The sequence below is a fragment of the Rana temporaria genome, chromosome 1 (assembly GCF_905171775.1).
Source record: "Rana temporaria chromosome 1, aRanTem1.1, whole genome shotgun sequence".
Lineage (NCBI taxonomy): Eukaryota > Metazoa > Chordata > Amphibia > Anura > Ranidae > Rana > Rana temporaria.
In genome coordinates this window covers 621,089,955-621,109,191 of record NC_053489.1, presented here as the reverse complement: position 1 = coordinate 621,109,191, position 19,237 = coordinate 621,089,955, and the positions used below count along the sequence as shown (strand labels likewise).

General features: G+C 42.4%; 1 protein-coding gene across 7 annotated transcripts in view; it reads right to left on the bottom strand.

The window, feature by feature from the left end:
* Nucleotides 1-19,237, bottom strand: part of FAM193A (family with sequence similarity 193 member A) — a 179,506-nt gene that overhangs the window by 6,476 nt on the left and 153,793 nt on the right. For 5 of the 7 annotated variants that reach the window (XM_040335307.1, XM_040335312.1, XM_040335308.1 and 2 more), the window contains 4 exons: nucleotides 16,897-17,179; nucleotides 14,755-14,941; nucleotides 6,496-6,729; nucleotides 5,898-6,047 (listed from right to left, as the gene is read on the bottom strand). In XM_040335307.1, the coding sequence (XP_040191241.1) occupies nucleotides 5,898-6,047; nucleotides 6,496-6,729; nucleotides 14,755-14,941; nucleotides 16,897-17,179 (854 nt within the window). The remainder of the gene's footprint in view (nucleotides 1-5,897; nucleotides 6,048-6,495; nucleotides 6,730-14,754; nucleotides 14,942-16,896; nucleotides 17,180-19,237) is intronic. The other 2 variants (XM_040335313.1, XM_040335311.1) reach the window with 1 other exon arrangement.

Below are 19,237 nucleotides of genomic sequence, written 5' to 3'. Positions count from 1 at the left end.
ATAAAATAATTTTCAGGTCTCAAGGAACCCCTGCCAAATAATATACCTAGAGTTCACAGAAAATTAGCGTGATCATTAAATTGCAAAAAAGAAATAAAAAATGTATATTATATATACACATTTTTTTTCCATCTGCCATGGTTTTCAAATACGCCCATAGATACTATAAATAGAGATATAGCAACCCAAAAGTGGAACTGTCGCTCATCTGTCTCCTCTCCCCCTCTGACGCCATATTTGGGGGGGTGCCTGTCCGCACTTCCATTGGACCTTGCCATGGCAAGGTACATCAGAAGTCTGCCCCCCTCTTCCTTCCTCTGCTGTAGGAGCTTCGCGCCTGTGCAGCAGGGACCTGGCCGCAAAGCCGTAAGGCTTCATTGCCGGGTTCCTTTACTGACAATGGCGGCGCTGGCAGCACCCTGACAGCGGATGGAAACATGCAGACATCGCTGGACTCCAGGACAGCCAAGTGTCCCAATATAAAAAGTCAGCAGCTACAAAAGTATAACTTTTTTTGAGGGGGAGGCGGAACTTCGCTTTAAAATACCTACTTTGTTAGCTAAAATCAAATAAAATAGAAAAGAAATGCAAACAGTACAAATTGCAGTGTCATCTAACATCTGTGGTGAGTGTAGAACTGATGCCTTACATTGGTGGGAAGAGGAAAATTGCCCCCTTGCATGGATGTTCAGTGTAGGTGGGAAATCAATTCACTATTGGTCACTACTCAAGGAAGCCCTGGATAACTCAAAAAGGAACCCTGGTTGAGATACACCATGTTAGGGACTTTGAGTCCCTAAAGGCTTTTTCACACAGGGCTTGTGATCTGTGATGATCCGCCCCGTGAACCTCCGCTTGCTCAGCAGGGATTTCTTCGAGCAAATTATATATATTTCTTTTTTACATGTATATAATATAGCATGATTTACTATAAATTAATATTAAACTGAAGTTTTTTTTGTGTTTGTGTTTTTTCAGGTTTAGGATGCTGATAGCCATCACAATAAAACATACACTGGCTTGCTTTATTCGCCCAGCAGGAAGAACTAGTCGCTGGAGCTCCTAGCTGCAGACCCAATACCCCAAACTCATTCCACATTTTATCACAATAGCTGTCATGGTAATGGTTCTAGTTCTTTAAAACCAATTAAAATGCCAAATAAAATGTCCCTTCAGCATTCAATACTTTTTTTTTTAGGTTCGAAATGAGGTCTTTGACCCCACTAGGAAAGTGTTTTGCACAGCATCCGATTTGCATAACACATCACATCTATGAGGGCCAGTTGCGGTGCAAATTTTAAAAGGATGGTGTTTGTTTTTCATTCCGGTTCAGGTGCAATTTCAATGTCAAAATTCGCACCTGAACCGATGAATGGAAACCGCACTGGACTCTGCAGAGAAACAAGCGCTGCATATATGTGAACAGAGCCTTACTTCCTGGTCTGTTATACCAGGACAAGAAATGAGGGAGAGAAGGTGAGAACAGGGAAACAACCAAAAACATGGGAGAGGTTTTAACACCTCCGCACTCTACTGATGTTGTTGCCTCTAAGAGTTTGGAAGATCACCTCATCACCTCATGTTTCTGTGACATCTAGGCAGGAAGTAAAGAGTAAAACTCCTGAATTAGGACACCCGACATAGGAGGCAAAAAAAAAGAAAAAGAAAAAAAAATAATTAAACTTATGGTTTTAGCTGAACGTACCTATATATATATATATATATATATATATATTATATATATATATATATATATATATAAAAAAAAAAAAAAAAGCTTCAAATTTGGGGCTTGGCTTTAAACAGGTTAACTCTACATAGTGTAATTCTGTAGTGTAAGGCACTGCAAAGTGAATTTTTCACATTGCTCTAGGTGCTAGCAAATACTCTTGAAATCCTTACTGCAAGCATGATTCAGGCTTCATGGCTGCTCACAATGACCACAAAACAATGAAAGAGCCGATTCACAAGACCAGTGCAAACCAAAATTGAAATTCTTAATAAATTCGGTGTTGTGGCATGCAATGCTCTGCCCTAGTAATTTTAGGATTGCATCGCAGATTCTGTAACAAATAGTAAAATGAGAACCTGTGGGTTCCAAGACGGCCCTTATTCATAATGCCAAGTCACTCAATCTCACAGTCTGCTGTCCATCGCAGGGAACTTTTTTTTTATATATATATAGCAAAGGGCAACCTTCATAGTAGTGTATCTAACAACTGAAATCAAAAAGATCAACATGTTTACTGCCATTTTCACTTAACCAGTGGTCACAGACAACTGAGAGGCATGTAATGTAACTGTTAAAAAAATTCTATCCTGCAGATGTAAGATCTATTGCTATTTGATGAAAAAAATGCAGTCAGCTATGAGAAGTTGCTTGGAGCAATCAACCCCTTCAAAACCCTGACAAGACCGATCCATAATGCTTAAAGCAAATTAAAACTGGGCGGCAAGCTGCTGCAAGCAGTCCCATTGAAATCAAGAGGAGACTGCCGACTCCCACAGCTAATCGCTCATGCAGTGATCACACGCAAGTGATTGGCCCTGGATGCAGACAGACTGCATCCAGGGCCAATAACTCACAAGTGATCACTGCATGAGCGATTACATGCAAGTGCCTGCGATTAGCTTTGTGAGCCAGAAGACTCTTATTGCTTTTAATGGGCTGCCTCCTGCAGCCATTTGGCGGGAACCCCAACTTAGGTTCTCGTATGTAATTGGTGTGGGGTGCATTCGCAGGTGTGAATGCACCCTTACACGTGAACCCTATAAAAGGGCAACGCAAGTATGGTTATGTATTCACTGCCAATGTCAGTGGCTGGGGACTTCATCTTTATTTGAAGTACAGAGCCTCTTTAAAGGTTTGAGCTGGAAACATTTGAAGGATGTGTGTACCAATAAATGACATAACTTTTGGGTGAGCACAGCAAAACTGAATCACTTGGGGCTTTTCATATTACTCTCCAACAAAGGGATAAAATTAAAGACATTTGTCTCTCAATATATTATTGACTTCTAGGGAGAGATTAATCGGATTAGCCACACGGCAAATCTGTCAACAACATAAGACAAACTGCAAGGTCAGGTTAAAAAATAATATGTGACTGTACTACACAAATTCAATCTGGCAGCTCCTGCCTTCTTGAGTTACAGGAATACCAACTTAAACTACGATCCAGCATTTGTATACTCCTCATGGAACTGAGCAATTGTTACATTCAGCATTGGGCCTATTTATCTGCCAGTATGTTCCATTAGACTTCTGCTGAAGACTGCCCTAAATCTGACACTTCTAAAGTGTCAATATCCTAGGCACCCCACAGTTCTCAATGAGACAGAAATTGCCACTCCAGGCAGGTCTTGTTGGATGCAAATCTTCTTCTAAGGAACTGAGGGTGCTAGCAATGCACATGGCAAATAAGAACAAAAGATGATCAGGACAGCCGCACTCCAATCCAACGTAACTTTAATGTAAAAAACTGGAAACAGGCACTACAAATCACAGCAACGGAACCTAGGACAGCTGACGCGTTTCACACTAACTTCAGTGTTTACCCATAGCTATGAGTAAACACTGAAGTTGTCCTAGGTTCCGTTGCTGTGATTTGTAGGGCCCGTTTCCAGTTTTTAACATTAAAGTTACGTTAGATTGGAGTGCGGCTGTCCTGATCATCTTTTGTTCTTATTTGCCACAGTTCTCAATGGTTCCTCCTGCTCACCTTCATATCACTACTTTATCCTGTACATACACTTTCACTGTCACAATGCAGGCAGGCTTTTTTGCTACAGAAGAGACATGCAACATCTCGTCTGTAATAAAATAAACCTACCTGCCTGCTGTCACCAGCATGTAAACTGAGCTCTGCATGAGCAACTCTCTTAAATCACTGGTACCGTCCCTGTGTGCCGGGTTGACAGATTCCTGCACATGAGTGACATCATCCCAGGCTGTGCCAATTTTAGACAGCTAAAGACTGGCACCTAGCTAAAAATGCAGACACCAGGGAGGAACAGAGGGAAAAAAAAGGCAAGTTTAGCTCTATTATTTATTCACAATATAAAATATTTAAAATAAGTATAGTTATTTGAGCAGCTTGGCAACTTATCACAGCATGGTAATGACAAGTAATGCACAGTGGATGGAAAGCCCACTTAAAAGGATAGTATAGCTTTTTTTTTACTTTTTCCTATAGGTAAGCCTAAATTAAGGCTTACCTGTAGGTAAAAAGAATATCTCCTAAACCTGTACAGTTTAGGAGGTATTCCCTTTGCATGCAGCGCATGCTCTCTGAATGCCCGGCTGAAGGTCCCGCAATGCTGCCAAACCTTGCCGGAAAGAAGCCACTCACAGTGCCGGAGCCGCGATACCCAGAAAACACGCAGAGGGAAAATGTCAGCTCCCTCGCCGTGGACCGCGATCACCTGCCGATGCCTCGTTCTAAGGTAGGAATTTCATAATGAGCTAGTATGCCGTGCCTATTACGCCTTTTAGGTTTAAAAATAAATAAAATTCTGCGGGTTTACAACCGCTTTAAAATATTTTTCCCTATATGGAGCTACTATATGAAATGCATCTGTAATTAGCTGACCTGAAACAATTCTCATGTATAGAGCAGTCTAGTATGGATATTCAAGGTGACGAGCACACAGAAAATAAAAACAAACCCATTAGGGTGATATCTGCATCCTTTACCATCACACCACCACTATAGCACCAATTACAAGCACAGTATATTTGATATAGACATGTGTTCAAACACCAGCCCGAATTGCTGAAATAGTGCAGCTGTTAGTGACAAGCCTATATGTAGTGATGTTCTGAGCAACAGGAAATAAGGGAAGGGGGTGCCAATACCTGTTGCTCAGATAATTGTGAATCCAAAGCCTAAAATAATCCTAACTTGATCCCCATACACCTCACTCCTCCTATAATCCAGCTGCCCTGGGCTCCCTTCAGCTTGGCAATAAAATGCAGACAATGGTGGAGCACATGGTTGTGTCAAAAAGAACAACCCTTGTTTAGGCAGAGCCAATGACTAGCTGGTCATTACGAGGCAGACAGCAACGAAATGTCAATGCTGCAGTGAGTATGTTTAGGTGTCGGCAGCTGAAAGGTAGCCCAGAACAGCCAGTAAATGTATGGATATGGGGGGTGGCAGGTTAGGATTTTAATGGTCTTTAGGTCTGAAATCGATCTTGAAAACATAACCCTGAAAACTTTTTTCCTCTACATACTGACCACATCCTGACCCGTAAAACAATACAATGCTGCTAAAAAAAAAACAAAAAAACATGCAATATCTGCAATGAAATAAAGGTTTTTCTGAGCTTCCACAGCAGCCACCTATTGGCCACATTATCTCAGCTAAGGGAGGCCTCGTTAACTGATGTTTAGACATAGCTATCCAAAGAGAGAATGCTGCCCAAACTTTGGTCTCTTTACCTCAGCTGAGATAATATGATAAAAGTCTAGGTACTTGCAATGCAATCAGCTGTTGTGGGAACTTTTTTTTTTCTAAAGGATATTTACAGAGCCATTTATAGCTTTATCTGAAGAGCAAGATGATAAAGAGGGGAAGATGGCTTTACATTTAATAACTGGATTACAGACTCCCACTGTCACTTTCCCTGCTCCAGTTAGAAATGTAAAGCTTGCATTTGGTAGTCTGGTTCAGTAGATCCTCCTCTCCTCCATGTTTTAATACATCAGCTTCATTATTAAAAAGAAACATTAGCACGGCAGATGTGGATCAAGTGTTGGTGTTGCAATATATTTCTTAACTGTGGAATCTAAGCTTAGTGATATTCTAGCATGAATAAGATTTTTGTGTTTAGAGGTTGCCGGTGCCTTGCACCTAATGATGCTCCCAGACACTGCTGGCCAAGATGCTAACCTGCTGCTTTTCCGGTTGTTCTCGGTCCGGCTCAGCTTCCGCTTTGTCAGTCTGTTCCTCAGCCATGCTGGTGCAGGATCCCTGCATGGTCCCCTCTGAGCCAAGCACATGGCTAACAATAATATTCATTGCTGGGCTCGCCCCATACTCCTATGGGGTAGCATATGGGTAATTGTATCATTAGAATGAATTAAAAAAATATAGAAAGATAACAAAAGAATTATGAAGCATTGTATTAGTAGCAGGCTTACTAAATAATATTTTTTGCTGTGGAACATGCTGACTGCCACATGGAAAGATCTGGTTGTAAAAGGACAGTCCAGTTCCATGATGGAGGGCAGGTTCCAGCAGCACAGGCACAACAGGTCTGGCTGACATCACAAATGAGCACTTTAAATGTCTGTATGTAAATACACAACATGCCTGGAGATGTGTGTACTGCAAGACTACAGTGTAGCATTCTATCCAATTGGCCAACATGACTAACAAACATGAAGCAACAAAAGCATGCACTTGTAACGTCTTCCTATGTATAAAACCATTCTGCTTTTAAGTGTGACTACATTGTAAAAGTGCACTGGATAAAACAAATGCTCACCTTCCTCTGCTTATGCCGTGCACGTTTAGCCGCCCGTGAGCTGCTCACTGGCTTGGCCTCGGAGCTATTAATGAACTGTACTAGGTCATCTACTTTCCGATCATCAACAACATCCGTTTCCTTTTCTGAGATCTGGTCGGGCTTTTTGGGCTGCTCCTCTTTCCTCTTGGTCAGCCTGAGCCGAAGCTTCTCCCTCATTTCTGTGTAGTTCCTACTAGTTGGTGCTGATGGTGGCTAAATGTAAAGAATTAGGAGTTAATCAGAAGAGCAAAATAAAAAGTTACATATAGGATGCAGTCTGTGATTGCATTAAAGCATATCTAAACGTAAACAAAAATGTAAAATAACTAAGGCTCCATTCACATTGTAAAGCCACATACGCGGCGTATTTTGCCGCGATTAGTTTACTTTTTTTTTTTCCCCACAAAGAATTTACATTGATGTCTATGGCCGAACGCCAATGCCGCCTGAAAAAAAGGGTCCGGGACTTGTTTTCAGGCGGCAGGCGTACAGCGTTTATGAGATGTGAACCATCTCATAGACATCAATGGAAATTCTCCCCTCCAGCGGCACGGGCGTCGTGCTTCAGGCGTTTTGTCGCCTAGGTGTGAATGCAGCCTAGGAAATATTTTTGACATTTTGGATAGAGTGGAGAGGAATTAGAACACTTATTGCGGTTTGAGTCTCTAGGAAGGTTCACCCTCTCTCCATTTGTCCTGTTTCCCATTAACACAGAGAGTGAAAGCAAATCCCAAATTTTGGATTGTCACCAAAACAAGATTAGAGGGGAAATCTTGCAGTGGGGACACCAGTTTCTGGTAGCCTTGGTGACTTCATGGAAATGTTACTCCCTAAGTTAAGTAGTAAACAATCTGTAACACTGCACTAGAGGGAGATCGCACTTTGAATGAAAACACAGTAAGTTTCTTAATATTTACGTGTGCATTCTTTTAGGGAACAATCTCCCTCTGGTGTAATGTTAATATGTGAAAAAAATTGCAAAATAAAAAAAAAAGTAAAAAATAAGGCTAAAATTAGGTGCTAAATTTTGCAACACAAATATTTAATGTTAAATAACGTATGCTTTTACGTTTTGACTACTTTTGAGATCAATACCAGACAAAAAATAATGTGGAATTTATCTTTGCGAATTGACCCCAAATCAAATTCTTATGGCTGGAAAGACAAGTGTATGAGTACAGCGTGACAGCTTAGCTTATATAAACTAATGACAGACTGACAGTATGTAGGAGCAGACCAAGTGGTCCAAATCTGGATGCACCCAGTAGCATCCAGACTCAGACATTCATATCTAACCTCAGGTAACCCTTTGGTGTGCAGCTGCTACATGCCAACAGCACCACCATTCGCATGCATCTGTCATTCCATCCACAAAAATCCGCTGATTCTTGACACTGAAATCCAGTGTCTGCAGCCAAATGGCCATATGAAGGAGGCCTTACTCTATCCAAAGAAAATAAAAAGTTGCCTTAGTTCCACTTTAATATACTGCAGCTTTCCATTCCTTAGATGTGACCGCATCGGTTTTCATCACTCCCTGTCCTGGAGTAGTGACGACCCTCACTCCCTGTCCTGGAGTAGTGACGACACTCACTCCCTGTCCTGGAGTAGTGACGACACTCACTCCCTGTCCTGGAGTAGTGACGACACTCACTCCCTGTCCTGGAGTAGTGACGACACTCACTCCCTGTCCTGGAGTAGTGACGACACTCACTCCCTGTCCTGGAGTAGTGACGACACTCACTCCCTGTCCTGGAGTAGTGACGACACTCACTCCCTGTCCTGGAGTAGTGACGACACTCACTCCCTGTCCTGGAGTAGTGACGACACTCACTCCCTGTCCTGGAGTAGTGACGACCCTCACTCCCTGTCCTGGAGTAGTGATGACCCTCACTCCCTGTCCTGGAGTAGTGACGACCCTCACTCCCTGTCCTGGAGTGACGACACTCACCCCCTGTCTCTACAAAGGAGCAGCTTTGTTCTCTTAGGCTGTTGTCCTGATTTGAATCACAACCACCACTCATCTCCTCACTACCACTACATAGGGAGAAGGCGTTTTAGTTTACAGACGATAGCTAAGAAGGTTTAGATTAGAACATCTATGAAATTTCACTGCACAGGAGGCATCAAAAACAATTTCTATTAGACTCAACGGGCATTTATACGTAGTTAAAGTGTACTTAAACTGAAAAAATAAACGAATGCAGTTACCACTTTTAAAGGACTGGTAAACTGCAATACAGGGAGTGCAGAATTATTAGGCAAATGAGTATTTTGACCACATCATCCTCTTTATGCATGTTGTCTTACTCCAAGCTGTATAGGCACGAAAGCCTACTACCAATTAAGCATATTAGGTGATGTACATCTCTGTAATGAGAAGGTGTGTGGTCTAATGACATCAACACCCTATATCAGGTGTGCATAATTATTAGGCAACTTCCTTTCCTTTGGCAAAATGGGTCAAAAGAAGGACTTGACAGGCTCAGAAAAGTAAAAAATAGTGAGATATCTTGCAGAGGGATGCAGCACTCTTAAAATTGCAAAGCTTCTGAAGCGTGATCATCGAACAATCAAGCGTTTCATTCAAAATAGTCAACAGGGTCGCAAGAAGCGTGTGGAAAAACCAAGGCGCAAAATAACTGCCCATGAACTGAGAAAAGTCAAGCGTGCAGCTGCCAAGATGCCACTTGCCACCAGTTTGGCCATATTTCAGAGCTGCAACATCACTGGAGTGCCCAAAAGCACAAGGTGTGCAATACTCAGACATGGCCAAGGTAAGAAAGGCTGAAAGACGACCACCACTGAACAAGACACACAAGCTGAAACGTCAAGACTGGGCCAAGAAATATCTCAAGACTGATTTTTCTAAGGTTTTATGGACTGATGAAATGAGAGTGAGTCTTGATGGGCCAGATGGATGGGCCCGTGGCTGGATTGGTAAAGGGCAGAGAGCTCCAGTCCGACTCAGACACCAGCAAGGTGGAGGTGGAGTACTGGTTTGGGCTGGTATCATCAAAGATGAGCTTGTGGGGCCTTTTCGGGTTGAGGATGGAGTCAAGCTCAACTCCCAGTCCTACTGCCAGTTTCTGGAAGACACCTTCTTCAAGCAGTGGTACAGGAAGAAGTCTGCATCCTTCAAGAAAAACATGATTTTCATGCAGGACAATGCTCCATCACACGCGTCCAAGTACTCCACAGCGTGGCTGGCAAGAAAGGGTATAAAAGAAGAAAAACTAATGACATGGCCTCCTTGTTCACCTGATCTGAACCCCATTGAGAACCTGTGGTCCATCATCAAATGTGAGATTTACAAGGAGGGAAAACAGTACACCTCTCTGAACAGTGTCTGGGAGGCTGTGGTTGCTGCTGCACGCAATGTTGATGGTGAACAGATCAAAACACTGACAGAATCCATGGATGGCAGGCTTTTGAGTGTCCTTGCAAAGAAAGGTGGCTATATTGGTCACTGATTTGTTTTTGTTTTGTTTTTGAATGTCAGAAATGTATATTTGTGAATGTTGAGATGTTATATTGGTTTCACTGGTAAAAATAAATAATTGAAATGGGTTGAAATGGGTATATATTTTTTTTTTGTTAAGTTGCCTAATAATTATGCACAGTAATAGTCACCTGCACACACAGATATCCCCCTAAAATAGCTAAAACTAAAAACAAACTAAAAACTACTTCCAAAAATATTCAGCTTTGATATTAATGAGTTTTTTGGGTTCATTGAGAACATGGTTGTTGTTCAATAATAAAATGAATCCTCAAAAATACAACTTGCCTAATAATTCTGCACTCCCTGTACATTACATTTTTGTCTTGGGTTTAGATATACTTTACAATAGCAGTGTTTGGTTTTTCTAGGGTCCTCCTGTAAGATGACTACTATTAATTCTGCCATTACTTCTGCACTCTAACAGGCTAAAGCGGCAGCAACAATTAAAGAAATCCCAGTTTAAATTGCTAATGGTCCAAACATCTGTCAATTAGCAACATGGGGCAATAACTGCAGCGTTTAGGATGAAAGCACAGTTGCCTCTAGTTTACACAGGAGGGTTGACAATGGTCCTGCAAGCATGAGGAGCGGGTGGTCACCCAGTCTTTTATTTTTAAGGGCCTTCATGGGAGCATAAACTTGCAGAATTAACCAACAGGTGTTTATTAAAAAGTTAATATAAAATTACCCTTGCACAACTACATTTACAAGGCAAAAAGAAAAGCTAGTTATGCAACTTTAGTATATGGGTTCGCATACACAAACTATTTCAGCATTTTGGACATATCTAGTACCTCCAAAATCAGAAGAGGTTAACAAAAGCTTATGGTTGCAGTAGCAGCCTCTGTGCAACGTGAACCCTGATTCGCTCAATTCCAAGCATCTCTGGGTTCAGAGCTGTTAAAATTCCAGCTAAAAACCCCGGTACACAGCAGAACAAGCCCAACATGCACTTGATCAGCCACAGCAGAGGGCAGGGGAGACATAAGGAGTTCAATAGAGCCCCTCTATGTCACCATAAAGAGTACCTGTCATCCGGCCAATACAATCACATAGGTAGCTTGTTAGTTCCCTTGTGAAAGCAATAAGGATAAAAGTAGTATGAAAATTGTAAAAAACAAACAAACACATACTCACCTCTATGGCTGCAGCATCGCTGTGATGTTACAGCTACCGCCCCCAGAACGATCACATAACCACTCAGTTCTTGGTCTCTAAAATTTTATGGCAAAAATGCCAATTTTACCAGGTGCGTAAAAAATGCAAAAATTGCTCCAGAGGGCAAGTGGTTTAAGCCGTAGTCAAGTCTGTTGATTTATTTATACTTACAGGTAAGCCTATAACAAGGCTGTGCCGTGCGCACGGGAGTGATGCCATCGTGGCTTGGCCATTCAGACAGCCAGAGCCCGAAAACCTGGAAGGAAGACCGGGTGAAGGCTGAAGCTCCGGCAGCAGTGGCAGCGCACCACTGGAGGACTTTGTTTTATATCAAGTCTTTTATAATGTGCCATTATGCGATGGGGTAGAGCTCATTCCATTGATACAATATACCTTTACAATCCTTGTACTCGCATGGGAAAAGCACAGGTTCACTTTAACCACTTAAGGACCTGCTCATGTACATATACGTCGGTACTTTAAAGATGGATATCTCGGTAACGGCAGCAGCTGCTGCCACAAGCGAGATATACATCTTTTCTTTGAGCAGTCCTGTAAACGATAACGGTGGTCTCCGCGGTGGATTCGCAGCAAGATCACCGTCATCGGCGGTGGGAGAGGGGGCCCCCCCCTCCCGCCGCTTACCAGAGTCGTCTGTAGCGACGGAGGCGATCGAGTCCTTTCCTTTCCTCGGCTGGGATACGAGTGAGGGCAAGATGGGCCCCCACCCATCCCCATAGCATAGCAGGGCGGAAGTGACGTCAAAATGTCACTTCCGCCCATTGCTTCTTAACCACTTCCCGACCTCCTCATGTACATTTACGTCGGCAGAATGGCACGGACAGGCACAATCACGTACCTGTACGTGCCTGCCTAGACGTGGGTGGGGGGTCCGATCGGGACCCCCCCCCCCCCTTGGTACATGCGGAGGTCGGGTCCGCTCGGGGAGCGATCCGGGACGACGGCGCGGCTATTTGTTTATAGCCGCTCCGTCGCGATCGCTCCCCGGAGCTGAAGAACGGGGAGAGCCGTGTGTAAACACGGCTTCCCCGTGCTTCACTATGGCGGCGCATCGATCGGGTGATCCCCTTTATAGGGGAGACTCGATCGATGACGTCATTCCTACAGCCACACCCCCCTACACTAGTAAACACATACACAGTGATCCCTAAATGTTACAGCGCCCCCTGTGTTTAACTCCCAAACTGCAACTGTCATTTTCACAATAAACAATGCAATTTAAATGCATTTTTTGCTGTGAAAATGACAATGGTCCCAAAAATGTGTCAAAATTGTCCGCCATAATGTTGCAGTCACGAAAAAAATCGCTGATCGCCGCCATTACTAGTAAAAAAAATAAAAATGCAAAAAAACTATCCCCTATTTTGTAAACGCTATAAATTTTGCGCAAACCAACCGATAAACGATTATTGCGATTTTTTTTACCAAAAATAGGTAGAAGAATAAGTATCGGCCTAAACTGAGGAAATTTTTTTTTTATATATGTTTTTGGGGGATATTTATTACAGCAAAAAGTAAAAAATATTGCATTTTTTTCAAAATTGTCGCTCTATTTTTGTTTATAGCGCAAAAAATAAAAACCGCAGAGGTGATCAAATACCACCAAAAGAAAGCTCTATTTGTGGGGAAAAAAGGGCGCCAATTTTGTTTGGGAGCCACGTCGCACGACCGCGCAATTGTCTGTTAAAGCGACGCAGTCCCGAACTGTAAAAACCCCTTGGGTCTTTAGCCAGCATATTGGTCCGGGGCTTAAGTGGTTAAAGCAATATTTTCTAAATGTTATTTTTTCAAATTACATTTTTTTTTTGCATTTAAGTCTAAATATGGGATCTGAGGTCTTTTTGACCCCAGATCTCATATTTAAGAGGACCTGTCATGTTTTTCTATTACAAGGGAAGTTTACATTCCTTGCATTAGGAATAAAAGTGACCCATTTTTTTTTTTGTGTAAAAATGTAAAAAATAAATAAGAAACCAATTTTTTTTTTTTAAAGCGCCCCATCCCGAAGAGCTCACGCGCAGAAGCGAACGCATATGAAAACGGTGTTCAAACCACACAAGTGAGGTATCACGCCGATCGTTAGAGAGAGAGAGAAATAATTCTAGCCCTAGACCTCCTCTGTAACTCAAAAGATGCAACCTATAGAATTTTTTTAAACGTCGCCTATGGAGATTTTTAAGGTTGGGTATAATTTTACTCGGCGTAACAGTATCTTTCACAATCTAAAAAAAATTGGGCTAACTTTACTGTGGTCTTATTTTTTTATTCAAAAAAGTGAATTTTTTCCAAAAAAAGTGCGCTTGTAAGACCGCTGCGCAAATACGGTGTGACAAAAAGTATTGCAATGACCGTCATTTTATTCTCTAGGGCAGGGATATGCAATTAGCGGACCTCCAGCTGTTGCAGAACTACAAGTCCTATGAGGCATAGCAAGACAGCCAAAGCCACAAGCATGACACCAAGAGGCAGAGGCATGATGGGACTTGTAGTTTTGCAACAGCTGGAGGTCCGTTAATTGCATATCACTGCTCTAGGATGTTATATATATATATATATATATATATATATATATATAATGTTTGTGGGTTTTAAGTATATTTCTAGCAAAAAAAAAACTATTTTAATCTTGGAAATGGAAACACCAAATCTGAAAAACAGCCATGGTCCTTAAGTGGTTAAACCACTGCAAGATTACTAGTATTTGGGCATCTTGGCAAAAGCATACTGCTGATCCTGAGCCGTCAAGCTTGAAAATTGCCATGTTGGAGTTGGCAGAACCCTTGTTTAGAGTATCTACTTGAAGTGTAATGTTAATACATGAACCCAATCTTTACACTCCTATCCCAATGTGTGTTTTTTTTTCTACGATCCAGATCATTGTGGGTGATTAGATTACATTATTTTCTATTAAGTTATTTTATATGAGGTGTATTGCCTTAACTTTCTGTACTAGTTGTGCTATGTACTGTATATTGCAATGGGTGAAATACCTGACCTACAATTCTCCAACAATAGTGGGGTCTCTGCCCTGGGTAGTCTTGGGATGGGATCGGGTGGCTTGGCCTCTGGATGGAGGTTTGATGGAGGCCTTGTTGCCTCCCTCCTCCAGGGGTGGAGCTGGTGGGGTCCCCCTTGGCCTCTTAGGGGTGGGTCGCCCCGGAGTTTTGAAGTTGTGCCTCAGTGTGGGTCTTGTGTTTTATACAGTCAGAATGTTTGCTCAAGGTAACCTCTTGGACCAAATAAGGGGTAACCCTCTTCGCTATGATGCTTGATATTCTCCTTTCTTCCTTAGTTTCCCTTTTATACTCTATGTTTTGGTAGCCTATATGTCAATGCACTTCTGTTGTCTTGTTCGCAAACCCTCATATGTAGGGTTTGCTATACTGTATTCTCTGTTTTACAAATAAAGATTACATTAAAAAAAACACACTGTAAGATGCCAAACTATTTAATATCCTATTTGTCTTAAAAAATTAGCACATAAAATAATAAAAGGCAAGTCAAACTCTTGCATTGTATTCCATATCTGTAAATGTATGTTTAAAACTCCTCACCCCTCCATGACCAAAGAACTCGCAGTAGCAGCAGTCACAGTATTTGCCCTCTTTCTGATTGGTGGAGGTGGATGTGCTGGAGCTGTGTTCTGAACAGCTGTCCTCATCCTGGCTCTCCTCACCGTCATACTGCTGGTGGTCATATGCACCACTGTTTTCACACCGATGACCCTCACAGTCTGGGTCACTGGAACACAAACGACACAGTAAGTAAGGTACTCTTTTCTACATATTGATGCACAGTTACCAAAACATACTAATGAGTGGCAATCACCAAGTAACTTCCCAAGAATGGCTTCTTTAAATATGGATGCACTTCGAATAGTTAATGGATGTTGCCCCTTGTAAATTTAAAGGAGAAGTCCAGCCTGAACTTGTTTGGCTGGGTTTCTCCCAAGGATCACAGAGCAATTAGTTTTGCACTCCTGTGACCGGTTTTCAGCAGAGAGCGGTCTAAAGTCCACTCTCTGCTGACATCACACACAGATCAGTTCAGGCACTGTGTCATCCAAACTCTGGGAGTCTGGATCCGCCAGGTGCCTGGACTGATGGTTGTCTCTGCCTCTCAGCGAGCCACTGAGACGGCTGCTCCCCGCCCCTCCACAGCTCAGCGCTCCAGTGAGCGTGAGGGAGCAGAGCAGGAGAGCTACTGATTGACAGGCAGCAGCTCTCTGCTCGGGGAGCTGTGAGAACTGAGCCATCATCGGTGTTCAATGGCTCGGTTCTAAGTGCAGAGGCAGCGGGGGACAGATGCAGCATCCACCTAGGTAAGTATGTTTATGGGAAAAGAAAAATCCTATACTTCTCCTTTGTCTTGCTTTATTTCTACATATGTTCTAATGCTGATGTTTAGGAGTTGGACTCACAATCACAGCAGTGAAGCCAAGACCTTTTATTAGGATTTTAGGAGGTTGTTGCAAATAAGTTTCCACTTGTTAAAACTGCTCATATTAGCTAGCACACTGTCTCTGCATTCACCAATATAAATTGCTATATGTTTATTCACTGCCATTTCTGTGCCAAGATGGGAGCTCTGTAGACTGGATTTAAAGACCAAACATTGCACAGTGGGGACCATTTTGTATTGTATTGTTATATAAAATGTGGTATGCTTTTATGAATTCCTGTCATAACTGTGGCTAATAGGTACTAGCTCAAAGCTGCTTTAATTACACCACAAATAAGTGCAGTTCTTGTATGTGGAATTTACAAAAACTGAACTTCTTATCTAGGTATTTTCTGAGCAACAAATAACTATGGCAGAAGAAATAGCTAATAACGGGCGACTGTCGATTTGGATGCTTGAACAGGGAAATTCAGAGTAAACCACAACATATTAAACATTTGTGTAAGCAGACCTTTTTCTTTATTATTTTAGGATTTCCAGTAGTTTTTCACTGTCTGAGAAGCAGAGTGTTGAAATATACACTTTTAATACATTAGGTATATAAAGACATCAACATGTAATCATGTCAATGCACATGTTGATTGCAACTATAATTGTGCCACAATGTTCCCTTCAAAGTGTGTCTGTAATAAAATAACCACTGTGCAGGAAGAAAAATAAAAAAACAGTGGTAGGCAATAAGCTTGGTTGTTTTTCAATGATGGTGGTTTTCATTTATGGTGAGAATGACATTTAACAATTGCAAAGGGCATTTCTAGCAGATTATGACAGAATATACGGCCATTCTCAGATCATCGCCAGAGGTGCCCAATTCTAACTTCCTTATGACTGTGGCTTATGGCATGGCTGTGTTTATATTAAGAATCCATTTAATAACTCAAGTAATATAGGCCAGAACCTTTCATAAAAAAAATAAAGATGGAGCTGGCCTTACCTGCCTCTCGGTTTTAAATACATATACATTTTCACCTAAACAAATGATCTTTAAAAAGAATTTCAGAGGGAGGAAAAAAATGTTCCCATGCAGTCAACCGCTAGATGTGGGGGAGAGTTTTCCAGGGAATTGAAGGAATGAGCAAGTATAGCCTTTTAGTGCATGCCTGGTCAAAACAAGCAGTTAACCCATGCAGTGTGGTTACAGCCCCACTGCATGGGAGAATTATTTTGAAAATTTGAATATAGCTGCTTGACTACTATTCTTGGTAAAAGGTAAAAACAGCTGACATATAACTCACCTGCAAACACTGGGCGGGGCACTGAGTGTGCCATCTGTAGTTGAGGTCGGAGGAGCAGCAGTAGAAGGACAGAAACCTAGATGAGGGTCGACAAACCCAGGTGCAGTGGCAGCTGTCTTAGGGAAGGGTTGGGGATTTATACTGGGAAGGTGCGGAGAGGAGGCAGACGGATGTGTAGCAGGAGAAAGGGAAGGAAGTGCAGCTAAACTTGTCGGACTATTTCTTGGTGCAACCGGTGCAGAAGGATGCCTATGGTCCTCCTTAATATTGTGAAATACATCACCTAAAATCAGAAGAGGGGGAAAAACACATTCAATCTTGCACTAAACACACACAGAAATCTGCTCTAATGAGGAAGCAAAAAATATTGGTTTATAATAAACTGTGGAATTCACCAACATTGCCAATTACATTAAACTTCAATTTTTGTAGTTTTAAATGAGCTAATATGCAGTTCAATCGCCTGAAAAGGCTATGGGCCAGATTCACAGGCATTTGCCCTGGCGCAGCGTATCAGAGATACGCTACGCCGCATCTTACCTGGCGGAATTTCGAATCCAGGAAGATTTTGCGCCGTAAGTTACGGCGGCGTAGTGTATTTCTCGGCGCGTATTTCAAATTGGGCGGGTAGGGGGCGTGATTCATTTAAATGAAGCGCGTCCCCGCGCCGATTGAAATGCGTGTGCTCTGTTTCGAAATTTCCCGCCGTGCTTTGCGCGAAATGACGTTGCACCGACGTCATTTTTTGAATGTAGACGTGAGTTGCGTTCTTTCCTATTCACGGACAACTTGCGCAAACAAAAAAAAAAAAAATTCGACACGGGAACGACGGCCATACTTTAACATGGCAAGTCTATCTATACGCCACGAAACAGCAGCTTTAACTATACGCCGGGAAAAGCCAACTAGCGACGAAGTAAGAGAATGCGACGGCCGCGCGTACCTTCGTGGATCGCCGGAAAAAGCTAATTAGCATACCCGGCGCGGGAAAACAACGCGAACTCCACCCAGCGGGCGCCGAAGTATTGCACCTACGATCCGAAGGCGTACGAAGCTGTACGCCTGTCGGATCGAAGCCAGAAGCCGTCGTATCTTGGTTTGAGGATTCAAACTAAAGATACGACGCGGCAAATTTGAAAGTAAGCCGGTGTATCAGTAGATACGCCGGCGTACTTTTTCTGTGAATCTGGCCCTATGTTACTGTATCCCTCCATTTCTTAATCAAAATGTGCTAGCTGACAGCTTATTGAGATGGTTTTTGGAATACATTGTTTTTTTTATTGGCTTGAAACAGAGAGACCCTATATCTAAGAACATCTAAATTGGTATGCCAGTAGTGTTATAGCTTATTCACAGATCTAGATACACTCTGCTTTAGCCAGAAGAGGATTTTTGTATTCGCCATAAAACCCCTTTCTTGGAGTCCATTGAGAGACACAGGTGTTTGACCTTCGGGTTATACTGTTGACTACAGGACTAGACCTTAGCAAGCAACACTGTGGGGCCAGCCAAGGTTAACGCCTCCTCCACTAGCAAGAGTCAGTATTTGTTTTTTAAGCAAAGCAGTACCAACAGCATGTTCATAAACATAGCAGGATGAAACCTGTCCCCCTCAATAGACTAAAAGATCTTCTGCAAAAATCTGATTTTCATTTTAGTCCATTGAGGGACAAAGAAAACCTTGCACCTTTGAGGCATGCTAAAGTAGTCTGAGGTGCGGACACCAAAGCAAACAAATGCCAACAGGCCCACAAAAAAAAAAATGAAAACTGGAGACTGTCTGGAGCTCAAACAGCACCGGAAGGACTTTACGCAGGAAGTAGGCATCAGATGAGGCCACGTGTTTACATAGTAGAGCTTAGAAAATGTGTGAACAGATAACCTGTTGGTAGCCTTTTGGGAAACCGATGCTTGATGTTGAAAAGCCCAAGAAGCATTGACGGATTCATAAAAATTCTACTTGACAGAAGTTTGGAACTGGATCCTAGAGATGGTTAGCGGATACCGGTGTACTATATACACACAAACCAACCGAGTTGACAAAAAACACTTTCTGAAGAACTAGTGGTCCAGACAATGGAGGTAAATCTTTTAGTGAACTGGAGCCAGACAAAGGGAAGGAAGAACAAAGTCTTTGTTAAGGTGAAAAGTAGAAGTTGAGGATTATGTTGATTCTAGGTTTAAGGGGGGGTTAGGTGGGGTATAGGAATGGACAAGGGAACAGAGGGGAGGAAGAAGTGTGAGGTCAATACAGTGGTATTAAGAAACGGGAAAAGAAGTTACTGATAAAAGGCAGGCGGGCATGGGAACAGAGCAAAGGACCGGGGAGGTACTGCTTTTG